This window comes from Serinus canaria, chromosome 21, assembly GCF_022539315.1.
Source record: "Serinus canaria isolate serCan28SL12 chromosome 21, serCan2020, whole genome shotgun sequence".
In the NCBI taxonomy this organism is placed as follows: domain Eukaryota; kingdom Metazoa; phylum Chordata; class Aves; order Passeriformes; family Fringillidae; genus Serinus; species Serinus canaria.
The window spans coordinates 1,480,204-1,507,060 of NC_066334.1; the positions used below are offsets into that span (position 1 = coordinate 1,480,204).

At 55.1% G+C, this 26,857-nt stretch overlaps 1 protein-coding gene across 3 annotated transcripts in view; it reads right to left on the reverse strand.

The window, feature by feature from the left end:
* PAX7 (paired box 7) overlaps nt 1-26,857 on the reverse strand; it is a 112,664-nt gene that overhangs the window by 22,218 nt on the left and 63,589 nt on the right. For all 3 annotated transcript variants that reach the window (XM_050982621.1, XM_050982619.1, XM_050982620.1), the window contains exons 6-7: nt 12,450-12,615; nt 10,884-11,077 (exon numbers count right to left, since the gene is read on the reverse strand). In XM_050982621.1, the coding sequence (XP_050838578.1) occupies nt 10,884-11,077; nt 12,450-12,615 (360 nt within the window). The remainder of the gene's footprint in view (nt 1-10,883; nt 11,078-12,449; nt 12,616-26,857) is intronic.

Below are 26,857 nucleotides of genomic sequence, written 5' to 3' on the forward strand. Positions count from 1 at the left end.
CTGCTCCATCCCAATCCCTGCTCCATCCCAATCCCTGCTCCATCCCAATCCCTGCTCCATCCATCCCATCCCCTGCTCCATCCCAATCCCTGCTCCATCCCAATCCTGCTCCATCCCAATCCCTGCTCCATCCCAATCCCTGCTCCATCCCAACCCTGCTCCATCCCAATCCCTGCTCCATCCCAATCCCTGCTCCATCCCAGTCCCTGCTCCATCCTCAATCCCTGCTCCATCCCAATCCCTGCTCCATCCCAACCCCTGCTCCATCCCAATCCCTGCTCCATCCCAATCCCTGCTCCATCCCAATCCCTGCTCCATCCCAATCCCTGCTCCATCCTCAGTCCCTGCTCCATCCCAATCCCTGCTCCATCCTCAGTCCCTGCTCCATCCCAATCCCTGCTCCATCCCATCCCTGCTCCATCCCAATCCCTGCTCCATCCCAATCCCTGCTCCATCCCAATCCTGCTCCATCCCAATCCCTGCTCCATCCCAACCCTGCTCCATCCCAATCCCTGCTCCATCCTCAGTCCCTGCTCCATCCCAATCCCTGCTCCATCCCAATCCCTGCTCCATCCCAATCCCTGCTCCATCCCAATCCCTGCTCCATCCCAATCCCTGCTCCATCCCATCCCTGCTCCATCCCAATCCCTGCTCCATCCCAATCCCTGCTCCATCCCAATCCCTGCTCCATCCCAATCCCTGCTCCATCCCATCCTGCTCCATCCAATCCTGCTCCATCCCAATCCCTGCTCCATCCCAATCCCTGCTCCATCCTCAATCCCTGCTCCATCCCAATCCCTGCTCCATCCCAATCCCTGCTCCATCCCAATCCCTGCTCCATCCCAGTCCCTGCTCCATCCCAATCCCTGCTCCATCCCCAGTCCCTGCTCCATCCCAATCCCTGCTCCATCCCAATCCCTGCTCCATCCTCAATCCCTGCTCCATCCCAATCCCTGCTCCATCCCAATCCCTGCTCCATCCCAATCCCTGCTCCATCCCAATCCCTGCTCCATCCCAATCCCTGCTCCATCCCAATCCTGCTCCATCCCAGTCCCTGCTCCATCCCAATCCCTGCTCCATCCCAGTCCCTGCTCCATCCCAATCCCTGCTCCATCCCAATCCCTGCTCCATCCCAATCCCTGCTCCATCCCAATCCCTGCTCCATCCCAATCCCTGCTCCATCCCATCCCTGCTCCATCCCAATCCCTGCTCCATCCCAGTCCCTGCTCCATCCCAATCCCTGCTCCATCCCCATCCCTGCTCCATCCCAATCCCTGCTCCATCCCAATCCCTGCTCCATCCCAACCCTGCTCCATCCCAATCCCTGCTCCATCCCAGTCCCTGCTCCATCCCAATCCCTGCTCCATCCTCAGTCCCTGCTCCATCCCAATCCCTGCTCCATCCCAATCCCTGCTCCATCCCAATCCCTGCTCCATCCCAATCCCTGCTCCATCCCAACCCCTGCTCCATCCAATCCCTGCTCCATCCCAATCCCTGCTCCATCCCAACCCTGCTCCATCCCAATCCCTGCTCCATCCCAATCCCTGCTCCATCCCCAGTCCCTGCTCCATCCCAATCCCTGCTCCATCCCAACCCCTGCTCCATCCAAACCCTGCTCCATCCCAATCCCTGCTCCATCCCAATCCCTGCTCATCCCAATCCCTGCTCCATCCTCAGTCCCTGCTCCATCCCAATCCCTGCTCCATCCTAATCCCTGCTCCATCCCAATCCCTGCTCCATCCCAATCCCTGCTCCATCCCAATCCCTGCTCCATCCCCAACCCCTGCTCCATCCCAATCCCTGCTCCATCCCAATCCCTGCTCCATCCCAGTCCCTGCTCCTCCAATCCCTGCTCCATCCTCAGTCCCTGCTCCATCCCAACCCTGCTCCATCCCAATCCCTGCTCCATCCCAGTCCCTGCTCATCCCAATCCCTGCTCCATCCCAATCCCTGCTCCATCCCAACCCCTGCTCCATCCTCAGCCCTGCTCCATCCCAATCCCTGCTCCATCCCACTCCCTGCTCCATCCAATCCCTGCTCCATCCCAGTCCCTGCTCCATCCCAATCCCTGCTCCATCCCATCCCTGCTCCATCCCAACCCTGCTCCATCCTCAATCCCTGCTCAATCCCAATCCCTGCTCCATCCCAGTCCCTGCTCCATCCTCAGTCCCTGCTCCATCCCAATCCCTGCTCCATCCCAATCCCTGCTCCATCCCAACCCCTGCTCCATCCCAATCCCTGCTCCATCCTCAGTCCCTGCTCCATCCCAATCCCTGCTCCATCCTCAGTCCCTGCTCCATCCTCAATCCCTGCTCCATCCCCAGTCCCTGCTCCATCCCAACCCCTGCTCCATCCCATCCCTGCTCCATCCTCAGTCCTGCTCCATCCCAATCCCTGCTCCATCCCAATCCCTGCTCCATCCCATCCCTGCTCCATCCCATCCCTGCTCCATCCCAACCCCTGCTCCATCCTCAGTCCCTGCTCCATCCCAATCCCTGCTCCATCCCAACTCCCTGCTCCATCCTCAGTCCCTGCTCCATCCCAATCCCTGCTCCATCCCAATCCCTGCTCCATCCTCAGTCCCTGCTCCATCCCAATCCCTGCTCCATCCCAATCCCTGCTCCATCCCAATCCTGCTCCATCCTCAGTCCATGCTCCATCCAATCCCTGCTCCATCCCAATCCCTGCTCCATCCCAACCCCTGCTCCATCCCAATCCCTGCTCCATCCCAACCCTGCTCCATCCTCAGTCCCTGCTCCATCCCAATTCCTGCTCCATCCCAACCCTGCTCCATCCTCAGTCCCTGCTCCATCCTAATCCCTGCTCCATCCTCAGTCCCTGCTCCATCCCCAGTCCCTGCTCCATCCCAACCCTGCTCCATCCCAATTCCTGCTCCATCCCAATCCCTGCTCCATCCTCAGTCCCTGCTCCCTCCAATCCCTGCTCCATCCTCAGTCCCTGCTCCATCCCAATCCCTGCTCCATCCCAATCCCTGCTCCATCCCAATCCCTGATCCATCCTCAGTCCCTGCTCCATCCCAATCCCTGCTCCATCCTCAGTCCCTGCTCCATCCCAATCCCTGCTCCATCCCAATCCCTGCTCCATCCCCAATCCCTGCTCCATCCCAGTCCCTGCTCCATCCCAATCCCTGCTCCATCCCCAATCCCTGCTCCATCCCAACCCCTGCTCCATCCCAGTCCCTGCTCCATCCCAACCTCTGCTCCATCCCAATCCCTGCTCCATCCCAATCCCTGCTCCATCCCAACCCCTGCTCCATCCCAATCCCTGCTCCATCCCAACCCCTGCTCCATCCCATCCCTGCTCCATCCCAACCCTGCTCCATCCCAGTCCCTGCTCCATCCCAATCCCTGCTCCATCCCAATTCCTGCTCCATCCTCAGTCCCTGCTCCATCCCAATCCCTGCTCCATCCCAACCCCTGCTCCATCCCAACACCTGCTCCATCCCAATCCTGCTCCATCCCAACCCTGCTCCATCCTCAGTCCCTGCTCCATCCCAATCCCTGCTCCATCCCAATCCCTGCTCCATCCCCAGTCCCTGCTCCATCCCAATCCCTGCTCCATCCCAACCCTGCTCCATCCTCAGTCCCTGCTCCATCCCAATCCCTGCTCCATCCCAATCCCTGCTCCATCCAATCCTGCTCCATCCCAATCCCTGCTCCATCCCCAGTCCCTGCTCCATCCCAGTCCCTGCTCCATCCCAATCCCTGCTCCATCCCCAGTCCTGCTCCATCCTCAATCCCTGCTCCATCCCAATCCCTGCTCCATCCCAATCCCTGCTCCATCCATTCCGCTACATCCCAATCCCTGCTCCATCCTCAGTCCCTGCTCCATCCTAATCCCTGCTCCATCCAATCCCTGCTCCATCCCCAGTCCCTGCTCCATCCCAATCCCTGCTCCATCCCATCCCTGCTCCATCCCAATCCCTGCTCCATCCCAATTCCTGCTCCATCCTAATCCCTGCTCCATCCTCAGTCCCTGCTCCATCCTAATCCCTGCTCCATCCTCAGTCCCTGCTCCATCCCAACCCCTGCTCCATCCCAATCCCTGCTCCATCCCGTTCCTGCTCATCCCAATCCCTGCTCCATCCCCGTCCCTGCTCCATCCCAACCCCTGCTCCATCCCAGTCCCTGCTCCATCCCAATCCCTGCTCCATCCCACTCCCTGCTCCATCCCAATCCCTGCTCCATCCCCAGTCCCTGCTCCATCCCAATCCCTGCTCCATCCCAATCCCTGCTCCATCCCAACCCCTGCTCCATCCCAATCCCTGCTCCATCCCAATCCCTGCTCCATCCTCAGTCCCTGCTCCATCCTCAGTCCCTGCTCCATCCCAACCCCTGCTCCATCCCAATCCCTGCTCCATCCCAACCCCTGCTCCATCCCAATCCCTGCTCCATCCCCAGTCCCTGCTCCATCCCAACCCCTGCTCCATCCTCAGTCCATGCTCCATCCCAATCCCTGCTCCATCCCAGTCCCTGCTCCATCCCAACCCCTGCTCCATCCCAGTCCCTGCTCCATCCTCAGTCCCTGCTCCATCCCCAATCCCTGCTCCATCCTCAGTCCCTGCTCCATCCCAATCCCTGCTCCATCCCAATCCCTGCTCCATCTCAGACCATGCTCCATCCTCAGTCCCTGCTCCATCCCAACCCCTGCTCCATCCCAACCCCTGCTCCATCCTCAGTCCCTGCTCCATCCCCAATCCCTGCTCCATCCCAACCCCTGCTCCATCCCAGTCCCTGCTCCATCCCAATCCCTGCTCCATCCCAATCCCTGCTCCATCCCAACTCCATCCGCTCCATCCCTGCTCCATCCTCAGTCCATGCTCCATCCCAATCCCTGCTCCATCCCAATCCCTGCTCCATCCCAACCCTGCTCCATCCCATCCCTGCTCCATCCCAACCCTGCTCCATCCTCAGTCCCTGCTCCATCCCAATCCTGCTCCATCCCAACCCCTGCTCCATCCTCAGTCCCTGCTCCATCCTAATCCCTGCTCCATCCTCAGTCCCTGCTCCATCCCCAGTCCTTGCTCCATCCCAACCCCTGCTCCATCCCAATTCCTGCTCCATCCTAATCCCTGCTCCATCCTCAGTCCCTGCTCCCTCCTAATCCCTGCTCCATCCTCAGTCCCTGCTCCATCCCAATCCCTGCTCCATCCCAATCCCTGCTCCATCCCAATCCCTGCTCCATCCCAATCCCTGCTCCATCCCCAGTCCCTGCTCCATCCCAACCCCTGCTCCATCCTCAGTCCCTGCTCCATCCCAATCCCTGCTCCATCCCAATCCCTGCTCCATCCCAATCCCTGCTCCATCCCAATTCCTGCTCCATCCCAATCCCTGCTCCATCCCAATCCCTGCTCCATCCCAACCCTGCTCCATCCCAGTCCCTGCTCCATCCCAACCTCTGCTCCATCCCAATCCTGCTCCATCCCAATCCCTGCTCCATCCCAACCCTGCTCCATCCCAATCCCTGCTCCATCCCAATCCCTGCTCCATCCCAACCCTGCTCCATCCCAACCCTGCTCCATCCCAGTCCCTCCATCCCATCCCTGCTCCATCCCAATCCCTGCTCCATCCTCAGTCCCTGCTCCATCCCAATCCCTGCTCCATCCCAATCCCTGCTCCATCCCAATCCTGCTCCATCCTCAGTCCATGCTCCATCCCAATCCCTGCTCCATCCCAATCCCTGCTCCATCCCAACCCTGCTCCATCCCAACCCCTGCTCCATCCCAATCCCTGCTCCATCCCAATCCTTGCTCCATCCCAACCCTGCTCCATCCTCAGTCCCTGCTCATCCCAATCCCTGCTCCATCCCAATCCCTGCTCCATCCCCAGTCCCTGCTCCATCCCAATCCTGCTCCATCCCAACCCTGCTCCATCCTCAGTCCTGCTCCATCCCAATCCCTGCTCCATCCCAATCCTGCTCCATCCCAATCCCTGCTCCATCCCAATCCCTGCTCCATCCCAGTCCCTGCTCCATCCTCAGTCCCTGCTCCATCCCAATCCCTGCTCCATCCAATCCTGCTCCATCCCAGTCCCTGCTCTATCCAATCCCTGCTCCATCCCCAGTCCTGCTCCATCCCAATCCCTGCTCCATCCTCAGTCCCTGCTCCATCCCAATCCCTGCTCCATCCCAATCCCTGCTCCATCCCAGTCCCTGCTCCATCCCAATCCCTGCTCCATCCCAATCCCTGCTCCATCCCAACCCCTGCTCCATCCAATCCCTGCTCCATCCCAATCCCTGCTCCATCCTCAGTCCCTGCTCCATCCCCAGTACCTGCTCCATCCTAATCCCTGCTCCATCCCAATCCCTGCTCCATCCCAATCCCTGCTCCATCCCAATCCCTGCTCCATCCTAATACCTGCTCCATCCTCAGTCCCTGCTCCATCCAATCCCTGCTCCATCCTCAGTCCTGCTCCATCCCCAGTCCCTGCTCCATCCCAATCCCTGCTCCATCCCAATCCGTGCTCCAGCCCAACCCCTGCTCCATCCCAATCCCTGCTCCATCCTCAGTCCCTGCTCCATCCCAACCCCTGCTCCATCCTCAGTCCCTGCTCCATCCCAATCCTGCTCCATCCCAATCCCTGCTCCATCCCAATCCCTGCTCCATCCCAATCCCTGCTCCATCCTCAGTCCCTGCTCCATCCCAATCCTGCTCCATCCCAATCCCTGCTCCATCCCAATCCCTGCTCCATCCTCAGTCCCTGCTCCATCCCAACCCTGCTCCATCCCAACCCTGCTCCATCCCAATCCCTGCTCCATCCCAGTCCCTGCTCCATCCCAGTCCCTGCTCCATCCCAACCCCTGCTCCATCCTCAATCCCTGCTCCATCCCAACCCCTGCTCCATCCTCAGTCCCTGCTCCATCCCAATCCCTGCTCCATCCCAATCCCTGCTCCATCCCAATCCCTGCTCGGTCCCAACCTCTCCTCCATCTCAAATCCCTGCTCTGTGGATGCCATGGGACAGGGAGAGAGAAACAGCAAGCGTTTCTCACAGCGGCTTGTGATAAGTTTTAGGGAGCTGGAAAGATGTGATGACCTGTTGGCTATAAACAATCTGCTGTTTTTATAAACAAGGTGCTGTTTTTCTGCCTTGTTTTTCTGTTCCTCTCAAGGACAGTGGGTGAGAAAGGTGTTTCTGTCAGTTAGCCAATGGAATGGAATCGATGGTACCACTCCAGAAAAACTGTGTGCATCTTTTGAGTAAAGCCTTCTTTGCCTTTACCACGATCCTGCCCCGACCCCCGCAGAGCGACACTGCTCCATGGAATTGGAATGGGAATGGGAATGCCACAGTGGCCACCCCAAATCCCATTTGGGAATGGGAATGTCACAGTGGGCACCCCAAATCCCCATTTGGGAATGGGAATGTCACAGTGGCCACCCCAAATCCCTTTTTGGGACTGGGAATGGGAATGCCACAGTGGGCACCCCAAATCCCATTTGGGAATGGGAATGCCACAGTGGTCATCCCAAATCCCCATTTTCTCTTTGGGAATGGGAATGCTGCACTAGTCATACCAAATCCCCATTTTCTGTTTGGGATTGGGAACACCACGATGGCCACCTGCAATCCTCATTTTCTGTTTAGGAATGCTGCAGTGGCCACTCCAAATCCCCTTTTTCTGTTTGGGAATGGGAACACTGTGGTGGCCACCCTAAATCCCCATTTACTGTTTGGGAATGGGAACACCCAAATCCCCTTTTTCTCTTTGGGAATGGGAACTCCATGCTTCTCCTCCCGGACTCCAGCTGCCAGCACAGCCCGTGGATTCCAGCCAGGACACCCAATCCCGGGGTAACTGGATAGGGAGCAAAAGCTGGGAGCTCCCGGGCCCCTCTCCTTGTCTGAAGTGCCAAGAAATCCCCTCCTGCTGCTGCTGCTGCCAGGGGGAAACGAGAAACCCGGCCAGAGACAAATCATCATCACCCTCAGCTCCCAGTGGGGGTTTTCCAACTTCCAGAGATCCCTCTTTCCAACCTCCTGAACCCCCTCTTTCCCACTCCCTGAACCCCTCTTTCCCACCCCCTGAACCCCCTCTTTCCAACTTCCAGAGATCCCTCTTTCCAACCTCCTGAACCCCCTCTTTCCCACTCCCTGAACCCCTCTTTCCCACCCCCTGAACCCCCTCTTTCCCACTCCCTGAACCCCTCTTTCCCACCCCCTGAATCCCCTCTTTCCAACTTCCAGAGATCCCTCTTCCAACCTCCTGAACCCCCTCTTTCCCACCCCCTGAACCCCTCTTTCCAACCTCCTGAACCCCTCTTTCCCACCCCCTGAATCCCCTCTTTCCAACTTCCAGAGATCCCTCTTTCCAACCTCCTGAACCCCCTCTTTTTCCCCTCCTGAACCCCCTCTTTCTTTCCCACTTCCTGAGCTTCCTCTTTCCTCATCCTGAGCTCCCTTTTTCCCCTCTCCTGAATCCCCTCTTTCTTTCCAGCCTCCTGAAATCCCTCTTCCCCCCCCCTGAACTCTCAAGTTCTTTCCCCCCTCCTGAACCCCCTCTTTCCCTCTGGCTCATCCTTCCCCCTGCAGAGAGGAACCTTGGGCAGTTGGGAGGGTGGAATTTTGCTGGGATTTCCCTGGAATGCCCTGGCAGGGCCGGATTGTGCTCAGCTCAACTCACAAATTACACAGAGCACCCCACAAAGAGACCCCTGCCCCCCAAAACATCCCTAAAAAAGGACAAATCCAGGAGTTCTTCATCCTGCTGGCAGCATTGCTCATCTCCTTCCACTAGGAACAGCAGTGGGCTTGGAAAGGCAGGAATTTTTTGATCAGGGAATGCAAAGCAGTGGGGAAATAACCTGGGTTAGGCTCTCAGCACACAAAGGGAACAGACGAATTTCCACACCGATATCTTGGCCATGATTAAAAGCGCCGGGAAAATGGGAATCTCCCCTTCCTGGGGGTGCAAAGCTCTCTTTTCTTCAGGCCTGCCAGATAAAGAATCCTCTCCTTCCCATACAAAGGGCTTATGGGCTCAGGGATATCTGTCCCCAGCCTGAGCCTGGGGGCAGGGGAATTTGGGATTGGGATAAGAGCAGGAAAAGCCACGGTCTGGTCCTTTCAAGGAGCCCCTGATTCTGCAGGACTGGCCAGGAGAGGATGAAGGGAAATGGAAATTGCAGCATGGCCTTCTCTGTGCCTGGGGCTCATCCCAAGCATCTCATCCCCGCCTTATTCCGTAGGGATAAATTGCACTTGGGATCATCTGAGTTAATCCTGGGCCCTGGCCCAGCTAACCCAGGCCTGCCTTTCAATGACAGGCCGTATCCTCTGAGCCTGAGCCCAGTGCTCTCAGAAATCCCTTGTCAGAGGGATATTGCCTATTCCCCCACAAATGTCCCTGTTTGGAGCAATATCCAGCCCTGTGCCAGCCACATTTCAGTGTTTTCCCATCCATCCCTGTGCCAGTCACATTTCAGTATTTTCCCATTCTGTCCTGTACCAGCCACATTTCACTATTTTCCCATCCAGCCCCATTCCAGTCAATTTATTCATATTTTCCCATCCATCCCTGTGCCAGTCAATATTTCAGTATTTTCCATCTAGCCCCATTCCAGTCACATTTCAGCATTTTCCCATTATGCCCTGTACCAGCCACATTTCAGAATTTTCCCATCCAACCCCATTCCAGTCAATATTTTCATATTTTCTCATCCAGCTCCATGCCAGTCAATATTTCAGTATTTTACAATCCAATCCTGTGCCAGTCAATATTTCAGTATTTTCCCATCCAGCCCCATTCCAGTCACATTTCAGTATTTTCCCATCCATCCCTGTGCCAGTCACATTTCAGTATTTTCCCATCCAACCCCATTCCAGTCAATATTTCAGTGTTTTCCCATCCATCCCTGTGCCAGCCACATTTCAGTATTTTCCCATTCAATCCTGTGCCAGTCACATTTCAGCATTTTCCCATCCATCCCTGTGCCAGTCACATTTCAGCATTTCCCACTCTGCCCTGTGCCAGTCACAGTTTCCCACCCAAAGCCAGAAGTGGGGGGTTTGAGCCATTCCAGAGAAGCTGCAAAGCCTCCCCCATTCCACGGGCACTCCGTGTTTGTTTTCACACCCAGACTGCTGGGCCTGAACCTCCCCACGCCCTGGGGTCCCTGTTTGTTGGACTCCAAACCTCTGCAGCTTTGCCATTCCAGGTGCCCACCTCATTTCTCCTCCTCATCCCAAATTATTTTGGTTTCCCATCCTAAATAAACTGATCCCTCTGAAACAACTGCTGCCCTTCACACAACTCCACATCCCACGAGCGACCGAGAGGGGAGAAAAGGGGATTTGGTGTCCCTCGGGATAAGGACAATCCTGGCTGCTCATTTCCAGTTCCACTTGATAACAAAAGTGAGCTGGAGACTCCTTTCCTCCTCCACAGCTCACCCACACCTCGTGCAGGATTGTCTGCACGAGTTTCCCCGAGTCAAATCCCAAATCTCCCTCTCTGAGCTCAGCTCCGCGGTCCAGCCAGACCTGGAGGAGCTCTGGGTTGTGCCTGAATCAGCCTCCCAGCTGAGCTGTGGTTCACCCTCGGGTGTGCTGTCCTTGGGGTCACACCCAGCTCCTGCTCCGGGGTGGTTTTGGGGCTGTTCCAGGTGTTGGGGATCCCCTCACCCCAACCTGGCTGTGGGAACGACTAGCGCTGGGATCACGACAGAGCTGCTGCTCATTAACAAACCAACTGATTGCTCTCCCCGCGGGAATTCCTGACCACCACAACAACCACAACAACAACAACCACCACCACAACCACCCCACCACACCAGCCCCAGCAGCCGCGGTGCCGGCTCGCCGCGACGTCCCGGAGCTGTCGGCGCTGGCGGAAGGCGGAGGAGGCTGGAGAGGGGCACCCACCTGCGGGGAGAGGCCGTTGCTGACGGGGTTCATGTGGTTGGCGGGGGCTGCGGCGTTCATGAAGCTCTCGGAGTAGCTGGAGAAGCTGTGCCGGGCGCCGTAGGCAGAGCCGGAGTCGGCGGCGGCGGCCAGCCCGCCCTGGTGCATGGTGGAGGGCGGCAGCGGCTGCGGCCGGTGCACGGTGCTGCCGCCGTCTGCGGGGACACAGGGACACCAACGGGCTGGGATCCCCCCGGGACACCCCGGGACACCCCCGGGAGACCCCTGAGAGACCCCCAGGACACCCCCCGGAGAGACACCCAGGAAACCAACAACCCCGGGAAACCCCCAGGACACCCCTAGGAGACACCCCCAGGAAACCCCTGGGGGACCCCCAGAAAGCCCAGGACACCCCCTGGAGACCCCCGGGAAACCCCTGGGAAATCCCTGAGAGACCCCTGGGACACCCCCAAGAGATGCCTCAGGAAACCCCTGGGGGACCCCCCAGAAACCCCGGGACACTCCCGGGAGACTGCCAGGAAACCCCTGAAAAATCCCTGAGAGACCCCTGGGACACCCAGGAATGGCAGCTTGGCCATCCTGGGACCCAGCAGCTCCATGATTGGCCAAGTCTGGGTTTTGACTTCATTTCCCCCCCCAAAAAAACCCCAAGAATTCCTTGGGAAAGGCCAAAGGCAGCTGGAATGAACAATGTTCTTTCCACTGGGATATTCCTGCTGCTGAACAGTGGAACAGAGATTTACCCACAGTGAGGTAAATCCCACACAATTTGGATAAATAATAAATAATAAACTGGTTAAACCCCCAATTTACAAGGTAACTAAGGAATTAACAATGTTAATATTCCCAGCACTGAACGCTGGAATGGAGATTTACCTACCCAGAACGAGGGATCACCCACACAACCCCAATTTACAAGGTAACTAATTAACAATATTCCTTCCACTGGAATGTTCCCCTGCTGAACCCCAGAACGGAGATTTGCCCACAATGAGGTAAATCCCACACTATTTGGGTAAATAATACATAATAAATTGGGTAAATGGCCAATTTACAAGGCAGCAGGAATGAACAATATTCCTTCCAGTGGAATATTCCTGCTGCTGAACCCCATAATGGATGTTTACCCACAATGAGGTAAATCCACACAATTTGGGTAAATAATAATTAATAAATTGGGTAAATCCCCAATTTACAAGCTAACTAATTAACAATATTCCTTGCACTGGGATATTCCCCTGCTGACCCCCAGAACGGAGATTTGCCCACACTGGGATCACCCACACAACCCCCGTTTCCTGGGATGTGCTCCATGTCCAAAGCTCCAGCCAGGGGACACGGGGACACAGCAGAAGGGATGTGGGACAGAGGAGAAAACGGAAGAATTTCCATTGGCTTGACGACAAACCCCGATTTTCCCAACTGAACAAAATCCCCAGGAGGCTCCCGGGGTGTCCCAGCCCAGAGGGGCCCGAGGGGAGGATTTGGGGTGGTCTGGGGGGGACCCCAAGCCCTCAGCACGGCCCGGCCTGGTGAAAGGGGGGTGGGAGGGCACGGGGGGCTCACCTTGGGAGATGGTGGTGCTGGGGTAGGAGGAGTCGGGCAGCTGGTATGGGGGCAGGGCCGGCATTCCCGCGGGCGGGAAGCCCCCCGGCAGCAGGTGGTTGAAGGCAGCCAGCTGGTTGGCACCTGCCTGCTTGCGCCAGCGCGCCCGCCGGTTGCTGAACCACACCTGGGGACAGAGAACAGCCCGGGGGGACACCTGAGTGATGTATGTCACACCTGGGGACAGAGAACAGCCCGGGGGGACACCTGAGTGATGTATGGCACACCTGGGGACAGAGAACAGCCCGTGGGGACACCTGAGTGATGTATGGCACACATGGGGACAGAGAACAGCCCGTGGGGACACCTGAGTGATGTATGGCACACCTGGGGACAGAGAACAGCCCATGGGGACACCTGAGTGATGTATGTCACACCTGGGGACAGAGAACAGCCCATGGGGACACCTGAGTGATGTATGGCACACCTGGGGGACAGAGAACAGCCCGTGGGGACACCTGAGTGATGTATGTCACACCTGGGGGACAGAGAACAGCCCGGGGGGGACACCTGAGTGATGTATGGCACACCTGGGGACAGAGAACAGCCCGGGGGGACACCTGAGTAATGTATGGCACACCTGGGGACAGAGAACAGCCCGGGGGGACACCTGAGTGATGTATGGCACACCTGGGGGACAGAGAACAGCCCGTGGGGACACCTGAGTGATGTATGTCACACCTGGGGACAGAGAACAGTCCGGGGGGACACCTGAGTGATGTATGGCACACCTGGGGGACAGAGAACAGCCCGTGGGGACACCTGAGTAATGCCTGGCACACCTGGGGGACAGAGAACAGCCCGGGGGGACACCTGAGTGATGTATGGCACACCTGGGGACAGAGAGCACCCTGCAGGTCACACCTGAGCTCTCCCTGTCACACCTGGGGACAGAGAGCACCCTGCAGGTCACACCTGAGCTCTCCCTGTCACACCTGGGGACAGAGAGCACCCTGCAGGTCACACCTGAGCTCTCCCTGTCACACCTGGGGACAGAGAGCACCCTGCAGGTCACACCTGAGCTCTTCCTGTCACACCTGGGGACAGAGAGCACCCTGCAGGTCACACCTGAGCTCTCCCTGTCACACCTGGGGACAGAGAGCACCCTGCAGGTCACACCTGAGCTCTCCCTGTCACACCTTCTGGCCCAAGCCAAGGCCAGGCTGGAGCTGCTCCTGGGCAGGGCAGGTGCTTCACCCCGGAGTGTGGAGGTGAATGCCCACCCCCTCCCCAGCTCCCTGTCCCCGCTGACCCCAAACCCAGGCCCTGCCCCCCAGGATTTGGGTGGATGCTGCTCCCAGCTGGGGGGGCAGGGATTCCCAGGATTCCCAGGGTGGGAGAGACCTCCAAGATCACCGAGTCCAACCCAGCCCCAATACCCAGCTCAGCCCTGGCACCCCGGTCCACATCCAGGCTTTGTTAAACACCCCCAGGGATGGGGACTCCACCATCCTCCTGGGGAGAACATTCCAGAACTTTATCACCTTTCTGTAAAAACTTTCTCCTGATATCCAACCTGAATTTCCCCAAGAGAGCTGGAGGCTGTGTGCTCTGGTTCTGTCAGTTCCTGGAGAAAGAGCCCAGCCCCACCTGACCGCAACTACCCTTCAGGAAGTTCTAGAGAGTGATAAGGTCACCCCTGAGTCTCCTTTTCTCCAGGATAAACACCCCCAGCTCCCTCAGTGGTTCCTCACAGGGTTTGTGTTCCCAGCCCCTCTCCAGCCTTGTTGCCTCCTCTGGCCGCGCTCCAGCTCTCAAAGTCCTTCCCAACTGTTGTGGTGTGAAGCTTTGCTTCCTCCTTGCCTGTCCCCTGCCCTCTTCCTAACTGCTGTCTGTCAAGTTCCACATTCCAGCAAGGGCATCGTGTGATTGGCAGAAGTTCCAAAGATGCTTTTCAGACCTGGGGTCATTGGCCTGTCCAGGTGCCAGACCCTCCCCCCCCCACCTGGTTAGTGGCTCACCTATCCTCTCCCTCCCACCTCCCAGTGAGCTTAAAAGGCGCTGGAACCACGTGGTCGGGGTCTGTTGGAGTTGTTACAGAGATTCAGAGCTCTGTCACCTTGGAATAAACTCTGGATTTAACCCTCCAGCAGAACCCGCTCTCTCTCTCTTCACCATCGCCTGAACCTTTTCCACTAGAGGTAAACTGAGTTTCCACTTTGCTTGGACTCATTCTGAGTGCCCAACTGCAACTGCCAGTGAGCCAAAGGTGTCTCTGAGGTGAAACATCCCCAGCAGTCACCTACAGCTCTGTGCAATCAATACCCAACCCGAGGGCCCATCCCACGGCGGGGTTTGTGTGTTCCCCAAAGTCCATCCACGGGAGGTGCCCCGCTGCCACCCGGCTATCTGCCAGGCTGGGAATTCTGCCGGAGGATGAAGCTTTGTTAAACACACCCCGGGATGGGGACTGCACCACCCCCCTGGGGAGAACATTCCAGAACTTTATCGCTCTTTGTAAAAAACTTTCTCCTGATATCCAACCTGAATTTCCCCAAGAGAGCTGGAGGCTGTGTGCTCTGGTTCTGTCAGTTCCTGGAGACAGAGCCCAGCCCCAGCTGACAGCAACTACCCTTCAGGAAGTTCTAGAGAGTGATAAGGTCACCCCTGAGTCTCCTTTTCTCCAGGATAAACACCCCCAGCGGCGCTGTCAGGAGGGACAGACGGCCAGGTCAGCACCGCGCTCACGGTGCGGGACCAGCTGGAGAGACGGACCCGCCCCGCGGGGAGTTCGGGGCTCGGCTCCTCCCAGAGCCCTGCGGGGCCCTGCCCTGCCCGCAATCATCCCTCAGGTTTAGGTTTTATGTTTTGCAGGTTCTGTTCTGTAGTGTGCGGGTCCGGGCGTTATCTTAGGGATGGGAAAGAAGGACACTGGGCAAACCAAGCCCCGGGGCAGTCAGGATTAGCGGGGCTCCGAGCTGTGTCCTTGGAAAGCTGAGTCACAGACCAGCTCTGCTCCCTCGCAGTTGGGAGAGCAGCCAGCAGCTCCCAGGAGAGAGATGGAGACACCTCGGGATGACAGCCCTGAAAAGCTTCCCCAGCTTTTCCAGCCTCACTGTCCATGGAATTGCACTGAGCTCTGGGCTGGCACCAGCCCCAAACACTTTGCCACTGATGCCTCAGGTTCAGATTTTGTGTTTTTCTGCTTCTGTGCTGATAGCTCAGGTTTGGCTTTTCTATTTTCACATTCTGTGCTGCTTTAGTGTCTGGGTCTGGGCTTCACATTATGGGATGGTGAGCTCTGCACGGAGCAGGGAGACAAAACAATTCCTGCTCCGGCTGGCACCAAGGACAAAAGATCCAAACCTCAGCCCAGGAGCACAAACCCCGTGGGCTGGAGAGAGAAAACCAGGATGGGACTGGATGGGCTGGAGCTGGAACTGGACAGTGAAGTGCAAGGTGCAAATGGAGCAGAACTGATCCCAGGGAGAGACCCCGGGAGCGGGCGTGCATTTTGTGCCATTCTGGGTTCATTTTGTGCCATTTTGGTTCATCTTGGGTTCATTTTGTGCCATTTTGGTTCATCTTGGTGCAGCCCTGGCTGGGCCCTTGTGCTGCCCAAGGTGGATCCCTTGAGGAGATCCTTTCAATAAATCCCTGCTTTATTCCCTAACTCTGTCCAGCCTCTGATCCAGCTCAGCCTTCCCAAGGCACAGCACGAGCTCTGCAGCCAGCCCAGAACGGTGCTGCAGCCTCTGCACTAAAACAAACCCAGCCTAAACCCCGGGGCACAGCTGGGCTCAGCTCTGCTGCTTCACCTCCAGAGGAGCTTTGGTAATTCCTGCTGCTGAACCCCAGAATGGAGACTGACCCAGAATTTGGGGTCACCCACACAACCCCGATTTATGGGATGTGCTCCTGGGGGTTTGGCAGCCCTGGTGGGTTTTACTGGGGGAAATCTGCATTTCTGCAGGGTGAAAAGGGTTTCCCCAGTGTTTTATTTGGAGCAATCCCATTTCTGCAGGGTAAAAAGGGTTTCCCAATTGTTTCACTGGGGAAATCTCCTTTCTGTAGGGCAAAAAGAGATTCCCAAATGTTTTACCAGGGGAAATCTCCTTTCTGCAGGGTAAAAAGAGATTCCCAAATGTTTTATCAGGGGAAATCTCCTTTCTGTAGGGCAAAAAGAGATTCCCAAGTGTTATATCAGGAGAAATTTCCTTCTGCAGGGTAAGAAGGTCTGCCCAAAAGTTTTATCAGGAGCAATCCCATTTCTGCAGGGTAAAAAGGGTTTCCCCAGTGTTTTATTGGGGGAAATTTCCTTTCTGCACGTTAAAAAGGCTTTCCCCAGTGTTTCATCAGGGGAAATCTCCTTTCTGTAGGGTAAAAGGAGATTCCCAAATGTTTTATCAGGGGAAATCTCCTCTCTGCAGAGCAAACAGAGCTGCCCGAGCTGCCTCGTGGGCTGGGATTGCACCATTTCAGCACAGAGGGCTCTCGGGTCTGCTCTGTCTGGGGTTCACAGGATAAGCTTTCAGGCCAGATGAGAACACAGCTGCTGGGCTTTGGGAGGCCTCAGGAGCTGCAAAACACGATTGAATTTCACAGCAATGGGAAAAAACTGAGCAAAAATCAGGAGTGGGGGACCCTCCCCCCTTCCATCAGGTTCCCAAGCTGCTCAGCCTCAGAGCAGGAGCTGGGCTTGCAAAAGGGTTCCCACACCGAGGGGGCCAACCCCAAACTCCCTTCCCAAATCCTGCAGAGCCAGCCCCAAACTCTCTTCTCCAAATGGTGCAGAAGCAACCCCAAACTCCCTTCCCCAAATCCTACTGAAAAAATCCCAAACTCCCTTCCCAAATCCTGCAGAGCCAACCCCAAACTCCCTTCCCCAAATCCTACTGAAAAAACCCCAAACTCCCTCAAATCTGCAGAACCAACCGCACACTCCCTTCTCCAAATCCTGCAGAACTAACCCCAAATTCCTTTCCCCAAATCCTTCAGAACCAAACCCCAAACTCCCTCTTCAAAATCCTACTGAAAAAATCCCAAACTCCCTTCCCAGATACTGCAGAGCCAACCCTAAACTCCCCCAAATGCTGCAGAACCAACCCCAAACTCCCTTCTCCAAATCTTGGAAGAGCCAACCCCAAACTCCCTTCTTCAACTCCTGCTGAAAAACCCCCCAAATCCCTTCCCCAAATCCTGCAGAACCAACCCTAAACTCCATTCCTAAATCCTACTGAAAAAACCCCACACTCCCTTCCCCAAATCCCACAGAGCCAACCCCAAACCCCCTTCCCAGACCCCACAGAACCGCGGTCCCACAAGCCCCAAGCAGGAACCCAGTCTCAAACTGGGCGCCTTCCTGTCGAGTTCCCTACCAACAATTCCCACTCCTGGGCCTTGTTCTTGCAGGAAAAGGCAATTTCAGTCAGGGGGTTCTGCCTCCCCCTCGTGCCTGCTGGGCAGGGCCCCTGAGCTTCCCTCGGGGCTGGTTTGGGGTTCCTGGATCTGTTCCCTGTTCCTGGGGTGCTCTGGGGTTCCTGGATCTGTTCCCTGTTCCTGGGGTGCTCTGGGGTTCCTGGATCTGTTCCCCATTCCTGGGGTGCTCTGGGGTTCTGGATCTGTTCCCTGTTCCTGGGGTGCTCTGGGGTTCCCTGGATCTGTTCCCCATTCCTGGGGTGCTCTGGGGTTCCTGGATCTGTTCCCCATTCCTGGGGTGCTCTGGGGTTCCTGGATCTGTTCCCTGTTCCTGGGGTGCTCTGGGGTTCCTGGATCTGTTCCCTGTTCCTGGGGTGCTCTGGGGTTCCCTGGATCTGTTCCCTGTTCCTGGGGTGCTCTGGGGTTCCTGGATCTGTTCCCTGTTCCTGGGGTGCTCTGGGGTTCCTGGATCTGTTCCCCATTCCTGGGGTGCTCTGGGGTTCTGGATCTGTTCCCTGTTCCTGGGGTGCTCTGGGGTTCCCTGGATCTGTTCCCCGTTCCTGGGGTGCTCTGGGGTTCTGGATCTGTTCCCCATTCCTGGGGTGCTCTGGGGTTCCTGGATCTGTTCCCTGTTCCTGGGGTGCTCTGGGGTTCCCTGGATCTGTTCCCCGTTCCTGGGGTGCTCTGGGGTTCTGGATCTGTTCCCTGTTCCTGGGGTGCTCTGGGGTTCCTGGATCTGTTCCCCATTCCTGGGGTGCTCTGGGGTTCCTGGATCTGTTCCCTGTTCCTGGGTGCTCTGGGGTTCCTGGATCTGTTCCCCATTCCTGGGGTGCTCTGGGGTTCTGGATCTGTTCCCTGTTCCTGGGGTGCTCTGGGGTTCCTGGATCTGTTCCCTGTTCCTGGGGTGCTCTGGGGTTCCTGGATCTGTTCCCTGTTCCTGGGGTGCTCTGGGGTTCCTGGATCTGTTCCCCGTTCCTGGGGTGCTCTGGGGTTCCTGGATCTGTTCCCTGTTCCTGGGGTGCTCTGGGGTTCCTGGATCTGTTCCCCATTCCTGGGGTGCTCTGGGGTTCTGGATCTGTTCCCCATTCCTGGGGTGCTCTGGGGTTCCCTGGATCTGTTCCCTGTTCCTGGGGTGCTCTGGGGTTCCTGGATCTGTTCCCCATTCCTGGGGTTGCTTTGGGGTTCCAGGGTTGCTCTAGGGTTCCTGGGGTTCCTGGGGTCACTCTGGGGTCACTCTGGGTCCCTCTGGGCCGGTCGGACCCAGAATGACCCCAGGAACCCCAGAGTGACCCTAGAGCACCCCAGAGCACCCCTGAGCCCCTCTCCAGCCCCTCAGCCAGCCCAGCCCAGCCCGGCCCCTGTCCCGCCGGTTCCACACCACCCCCAGCACCCCCGGCTCCCTTCCCGGTGTCACGGAGCTCTGGGAGGTTTGTGGCCCTGGCAGGTCCTTGGCCCCGAGCCCTGCCTGCCCTGAGCCCTCAGCAGGGTGACAGAAATGGGTCACTGCCGTCCCCAGAGCTCCGGGCCAGCGGAAAATGCCCCAAATGTGGGACAGGGCCGAGGGGAGAGCCCTGAATGGGCCCTGAGCACTTTGCATTCAGCCAGCCCCGTCCCTGGAAGGTTCTGGGAGCGGGCAGCAGCACAAAGGAATAAAGAAATAACCTGAATAACCTTTTGTGTGCCCTGGTGGTGCAAAGAGGATCCCCCGGGCCTTCTCTGGTCCTGCACGGGTGCAAATTCCAGCCTGGAGCTGGGGCTGGGGACGGCTCTGCCCCTGGCCTGTCACTGCCTTCCCCTCCCTCAGCCTGGGGAGTGCTGGGGCTCGGGGAGAGAAATAAACCTTGTCCTTGTGAGGAAAGGGAGAGGAATAAACCTTGTCCTTGTGAGGAAAGGGAGAGGAATAAACCTTGTCCTTGTGAGGAAAAGGAGAGGAATAAACCTTGTCTTTGTGAGGAAAGGGAGAGGAATAAACCTTGTCTTTGGAGAGGAAAAGGAGAGGAATAAACCTTGTCTTTGTGAGGAAAGGGAGAGGAATAAACCTCTTTGAAGGGGAAAAGAGGAGAAATAAACTTTGTCTTTGCAGAGAAAAAGGAGAGAAAGAAACCTCTTGTAAGGGGAAAAGAGAGGAATAAACCTCCTTGCAGGCGAAAAGGAGAGAAAGAACTCTTGCCTTTGCAGAGGAAAAGGAGAGAAAGAAAAGTTCTCCTTGCAGTATGAAAAGAGAGAAAGAAACCTCTTTGAAGAGAAAAAGGAGAGGAACAAACCTTGTCTTTGCAGAGAAGAAGGAGAGAAAGGAAACTCCTTGCAGAGGAAAAGAGGAGAAATAAACCTTGTCTTTGCAGAGGAAGAGGAGAGAAACAAATCTTGCAGAGGAAAAGAGAGGAATAAACCTTCTCCTTGCAGAGGAAAAGGAGAGAAAAGAACCTCCCTGAAGAGGAAAAGAGAGGAGTAACCTTTGTCTTTGCAGAGAAAAGGAGAGATATAAACCCTGCCTTTGCAGAGGAAAAGGAGAGAAACAAATCTTGCAGAGGAGGAGAGAAATGTTATCTTTGCAGAGGAAAAAAGAGGAATAAACCTTCTTGCAGAGGAAAAGGAGAGACAGAAATGTTCTCCTTGCAGAGAAAAAGGGAGAAAGAAATCTCTTTGAAGAGGAAAAGAGGAGAAATAAACTTTGTCTTTGCAGAGGAAAAGGGGAGAAATAAACTTTGTCTTTGAAGAGGAAAAGGGGAGAAACAAATCTTGCAGAATAAAAGGAGAGAAATCTTCTCTTTGCCGAGAAAGGGGAGGAATAAACCTTTCTTTGCAGAGGAGAGAAAGAAATGTTCTCCTTGCAGAGGAAAAAAGGGGAATAAACCTTTCTTTGCAGAGGAGAAGGAGAGAAAGAAAACTCCTTGAGGGGAAAAGAGAGGAATAAACCTCCTTGCAGAGGAAAAGGGGAGAAAGAAATGTTCTCCTTGGAGAGGAAAAAAGGGGAATAAACCTTTCTCTGCAGAGGAAAGGGCTGGGGCTGGAAGAGCTGCCACCCCCAAAGATCAAGATCCCAGTGCAGAGATCAGCACATCAGAGTCCAGCACCTGCAGCAAAACCACGGCCAAGATCCGAATCCAGGCACAGAGGGGGGAAGAAAAAGGGAAGCCCGGCGATTCCTGACCTCCCCGAGGGTGGGAAAGTTCTTTTTTCCCAACCAGAGGCTGCAAATGCAGCTGGGATGAGGCGGGAGAAGATGTGGAGTGAGATGTTCCAGGGTGGCACAGGAGGGTTTGGCTGCCCTGGGGTCTGCCCTGTGCCATCCAAACCCAGACCTGCGCCGTTCCACGGCCCGAGTGAGGGAATTTCGGGCTCATTTACACCTTCAATCTGTTCGGGGTTAAAACCCACCTGTGTGAGAGCAGCGCCTCCCCGCCCCGTGCCATTCCTGTGTTTTATCAGGGATAAAAGGATCCTCGGGATCCTTTTCCAGCCAGGTAGAGCCACCCTGGGGATGAGCCTTTTTGCTCTGCAGCCTTGGAGAAGAAAGGGAAGATAAACTCCAAGGGAGAGGATTATCAGCCAGGAAATCCAGTTCCTAATTACACTCCTCCCGTGACTCCAGGAAAACTGTTGCTTTTGGGATTGAAATCAGCCCACTGGAGTCCTCACACAGGGTAAACAGAGGATAAATCCCAGTTTTTCACATTTGGGCCATTCCCGCACTCGGCCAGCTGAGACTGAGCCTCTTTCGCTCCGGAAGGTGCCGGAGCCGTGCGAGATCTCGGTGTCTGATGGAGCCAAACAAACGAGAAATGATAACCCCAAAAATGCCCCAAAAGAGCTCCCCGGGAGCTGAAACAGCTCTTCCCACCGAGCCTGGCCCAGGCTGCAGCCCCACGGGTATGTGACATATTCTGAACCAATTCTTTTCATATATCATCATATTCTATAGTATCATAGTCTATTTTATATTATATTATAAATAGATGATGTTATTATTTTATTTATTGTTAATAAAGTTTTTAATAGTATTGTATACAATTTTCTATCATTCTATCTTATAAATATATTATTGTTTTATTTATTGGCATTTTAATAGTATTATATACGATCTATATTATTATATCTTCTAAATATTTTATAATTTTATTTTTTATAATAAAGTAATTTAATATTATTATATATAATCTACATTGTTATATATAATAAATATTTCATTGTTTTATTTATTGTTAATGAAGGATTTTATTAATATTACATACAATCTATATTATTATAGATTATAAATATTTTATTATTTTATGTATTGTCATTAAAGTATTTTAATAGTATTATATACAATATATATTATTATATCTTATAAATATTTTATAAGTTTCTTTATTGTTAATAAAGTAATTTAGTATTATTATATTTAATCTACAAAAATATATCTAATAAAGAATTCATTGTTTTATTTATTGTTAAGAAATTATTTTATTAGTATTACATACAATCTATATTATTATAGATTATAAATATGTTATTAGTTTATGTATTGTCATTAAAGTATTTTAGTAGTATTATATACAATCTATATTATTATATCTTCTAAATATTTTATAATTTTATTTCTTGATAATAAAGTATTTTAATATTATTATATATAATCTACATTACTATATATAATAAATATTTCATAGTTTCATTTATTGTTAAGAAATTATTTTATTAGTATTACATACAATCTATATTGCTATATATTATAAATATGCTATTATTTTATTTATTGATAATAAATTTATTTTTCATTCTTTCATTTCATGGCCCAAACAGGTCCATTCTGCCCCTCATCTCTAACCCTGAGAAGAAAAAGCAGAGCCTCTGCAGCTCATGACGTTTGCAATTCCTCCCCTTTCCCCAGCTCAAAGGTGGCCGGGGCCTTTTATGCTCATAAATCATTTTATTGGCGGTTGAAATCCCGAGGCTGGAGCGGCTGGCGGTAATCGAGGTGCACTTCAAAGGGAACCTGCCTTCAGTGCCGCCCGCGCGGGTTTATCGGCCCAGAGAGTCCCTGCGCGGGATCCTGTTACACCATGGCCAGTCTGTGCTACACCATGGCCACCATGGCCAGTCCGTGTTACACCATGGCCAGTCTGTGCTACACCATGGCCAGTCTGTGTTACACCATGGCCAGTCTGTGCTACACCATGGCCACCATGGCCAGCCTGTGTTACACCATGGCCAGCCCGTGTTACACCATGGCCAGCCCGTGTTACACCATGGCCAGCCCGCGTTACACCATGGCCAGCCTGTGTTACACCATGGCCAGTCTGTGTTACACCATGGCCAGCCTGTGCTACACCATGGCCAGTCTGTGCTACACCATGGCCAGTCTGTGCTACACCATGGCCACCATGGCCAGCCTGTGTTACACCATGGCCAGTCTGTGCTACACCATGGCCACCATGGCCAGCCTGTGTTACACCATGGCCAGCCCGTGTTACACCATGGCCAGTCTGTGCTACACCATGGCCACCATGGCCAGCCCGTGTTACACCATGGCCAGTCTGTGCTACACCATGGCCAGCCCGCGTTACACCATGGCCAGCCCGTGTTACACCATGGCCAGCCCGTGTTACACCATGCCCAGCCCGTGTTACACCATGGCCACCATGGCCAGCCCGTGTTACACCATGGCCAGTCCGTGTTACACCATGGCCACCATGGCCAGCCCGTGTTACACCATGGCCAGTCCGTGTTACACCATGGCCAGTCTGTGTTACACCATGGCCAGTCTGTGCTACACCATGGCCAGCCCGTGTTACACCATGGCCAGCCTGTGTTACACCATGGCCAGCCCGTGTTACACCATGGCCAGCCCGTGTTACACCATGCCCAGCCCGTGTTACACCATGGCCAGTCTGTGCTACACCATGGCCAGCCCGCGTTACACCATGGCCAGCCCGTGTTACACCATGGGCACCAAGGCCAGTCCGTGTTACACCATGGCCAGCCTGTGTTACACCATGGCCAGTCTGTGCTACACCATGGCCACCATGGCCAGCCTGTGTTACACCATGGCCGGCCCGTGTTACACCATGGCCAGTCCGTGTTACACCATGGCCACCATGGCCAGCCCGTGTTACACCATGGCCAGCCTGGCGTGGAGCCTGGCCCACTATGCCTGCCCAGGAGGGACAGCAAGGACAGCAGGGACAAGAGGGACAGCGGGGACAGCAGGGACAGGAGGAAGGCTGCGAGCTAACGGGGAGGTTTTAGTCAGGCTGGGCTTGCAAAAGGGCTCCTACACCGTGGGGGCCAACCCCAAACTCCCTTCCCCAAATCCTGCAGAACCAACCCCAAACTCCCTTCCCCAAATCCTGCAGAACCAACCCTGAACTCTTTCCCACATCCTGCAGAACTAACCCCAAAATCTCTTCCCCAGACACTGCAGAACCAACCCCAAATTGCCTTCCCAAATCCTACCAAAAAAACCCCAAACTCCCTTCGCCAGCCACTGCAGAACCAAACCCAAAATCTCTTCCCCAAATCTTGCTGAGCCAACCCCAAAACCCCTTCCTGAAATCCTGCAGAACCAACCCCAAACTCCTTCCCCAGACACTGCAGAACCAACCCAGAATTTGGGGCTGGCGCTTGGGGAAAGGGCTGCAGGAAAATCAGCAGCTGCTGGTTCTTCCCAAGAGCAGAGGAGCTGTACCTGCTGCTTTTGGGGTTTCCCCCTGGATCAGTTCCCAAATAATGCCCTAAATAAAGAAATGTGTCCTAGAAACCACCTGGCATTGCTGAGGGGGAGCCAAGAGGGGATGGGAAAAGCTGGGAAGGAGATACCCAAGGAGTCCTTGTGCCACTGCACCTTGCTCAGCTCCTGAATATCCTGGATATCCTGAATATCCTGGATATCTTGGGTATCCTGGGTATCCCTCAGGCCTCCCATCCCTGTGTCTCAGGCTGGAAATGGGGCTGTGGCAGTTATCTTATCTTCTGAACCTGGGCAGTTCTCTTTATCTCTTCCACAACCACTGAGTGTCCCTGCAGGGCTGATCGAATTCCAGCATCCCATAGGGAGATGCTCTGCCCAGGGGAGGAGCCAAGCATTCCTACCTGGATACAATCTGACATTTGGGACACCCAGCAGCCTTTGCCCACTGCATTCCCAGAGGGAAAGCAGGCCCATCTATAGCAGCCCTGGAGCTCCAGAGGAAAACTCCCCCCCTGTGCAGGATCCCTGCTCCAGCAGAGCCACAGTTGGCACTGCAGGAGGGCTGAGCCCCCCTGGGATGGGACTGTGCCACCACCCTGAGCCCCCCTGGGATGGGACTGTGCCACCACCCTGAGCCCCCTGGGATGGGACTGTGCCCCCACCCTGAGCCCCCCTGGGATGGGACTGTGCCCCCACCCTGAGCCATCCTGGGATGGGACTGTGCCACCACCCTGAGCCCCCCTGGGATGGGACTGTGCCCCCACCCTGAGCCCCCCTGGGATGGGACTGTGACACCACCCTGAGCCCCCTGGGATGAGACTGTGACACCACCCTGAGCCCCCCTGGGATGGGACTGTGCCCCCACCCTGAGCCTCCCTGGGATGGGACTGTGCCACCACCCTGAGCCCCCCTGGGATGGGACTGTGCCACCACCCTGAGCCCCCTGGGATGGGACTGTGCCACCACCCTGAGCCCCCCTGGGATGGGACTGTGCCACCACCCTGAGCCCCCCTGGGATGGGACTGTGCCACCACCCTGAGCCCCCCTGAGATGGGGCTGTGCCACCACTCTGACCCACAGGGAAGTCAGCTCCTATTTTTGACTCTGTCAATAGGGTTTTTTTCCCCTTTTATGTCCCCAAAAATACATTTGTATTTTTAATTTTCCTAATAAAGAACTGTTATTCCTGTTCCCATATCTCTGCCTGAGAGCCCCTTAATTTCAAAATTATAACAGTTCAGAGGGAGGGGGTTTGCATTTTCCATTTCAGGGGAGGCTCCAGCCTTCCCCAGCAGACACCTGGCTTTCCAAACCAAGACCATCCTGACCTGCTCTCACTCTGGCAGTTTTGTATCACTGCATTGGTTTTTTGTTTGGTTGGTTTTATTTTGTTTGTCTGTTTTAAAATATTTCTTCCCTAGTATAGAGCTGTTATTCCTATTCCCATATCTTTGCCTGAGAGCCCCTTAATTTCAAATTTATAACAGTTCAGAGGGAGGGGGTTTGCACTTTCCATTTCAGGGGAGGCTCCTGCCTTCCCCAGCAGACACCTGGCTGTTCAAACCCTGACACCCTGCTGGAGCAGCTGCCTGCCAGGATGGGGCTGGAGCGAATTATCCCAGCTCTGGGTCAGCTCCCACAATTTGTCAGACAAGGAGAGGAAAGGAAGGTCAAAAAGAGCCTCCTGTGGGAGGGAAAAAAAAAACCCTGTTGTGCTCCTGCTCAGCCTAATCAGGACTTGATGTGGGAGAAAGATGGATGGGGTGGATGAGGAAATAAATGGAAACAGGGCTGGGAAAGCCAAGGGGCTGCAGCACCTGTTTGTGCTCAGGGGCTGCAGGAACCAGGTGGGAAAGGCTCTTTAATGGCCTCAGCACACCCAGAATGTTCCACGGGGTCAGCTGAGGGCTCTTCCCAGCTGGGAAAGGGCATACTGCTGGGTCGGGGGATCAGGACACCCCAAATATTCCACAGGGTCAGTCAAGGGCCCTTCCCAGCTGGGGAAAGGGGATTCTGCCTCAGGACACCCCAAATTTTCCAGAGGGTCAGCTGAGAGCTCTTCCCAGCTGGAACAAAGGGATTCTCCTAGCCCAGGGCCTCAGGACACCCCAAATATTCCAAAAGGTCAGCTGAGAGTTGTTCCCAGCTGGGAAAGGGGATACTGCTGGGTCGGGGGATCAGGACACCCCAAATATTCCACAGGGTCAGTTGAGGGACCTTCCCAGCTGGGGAAAGGGGATTCTGCCTCAGGACACCCCAGATTTTCCACAGGGTCAGCTGAGGGCTGTTCCCAGTTGGAAAAAGGAGATTCTGCCAGGTCAGGGGATCAGGACACCCC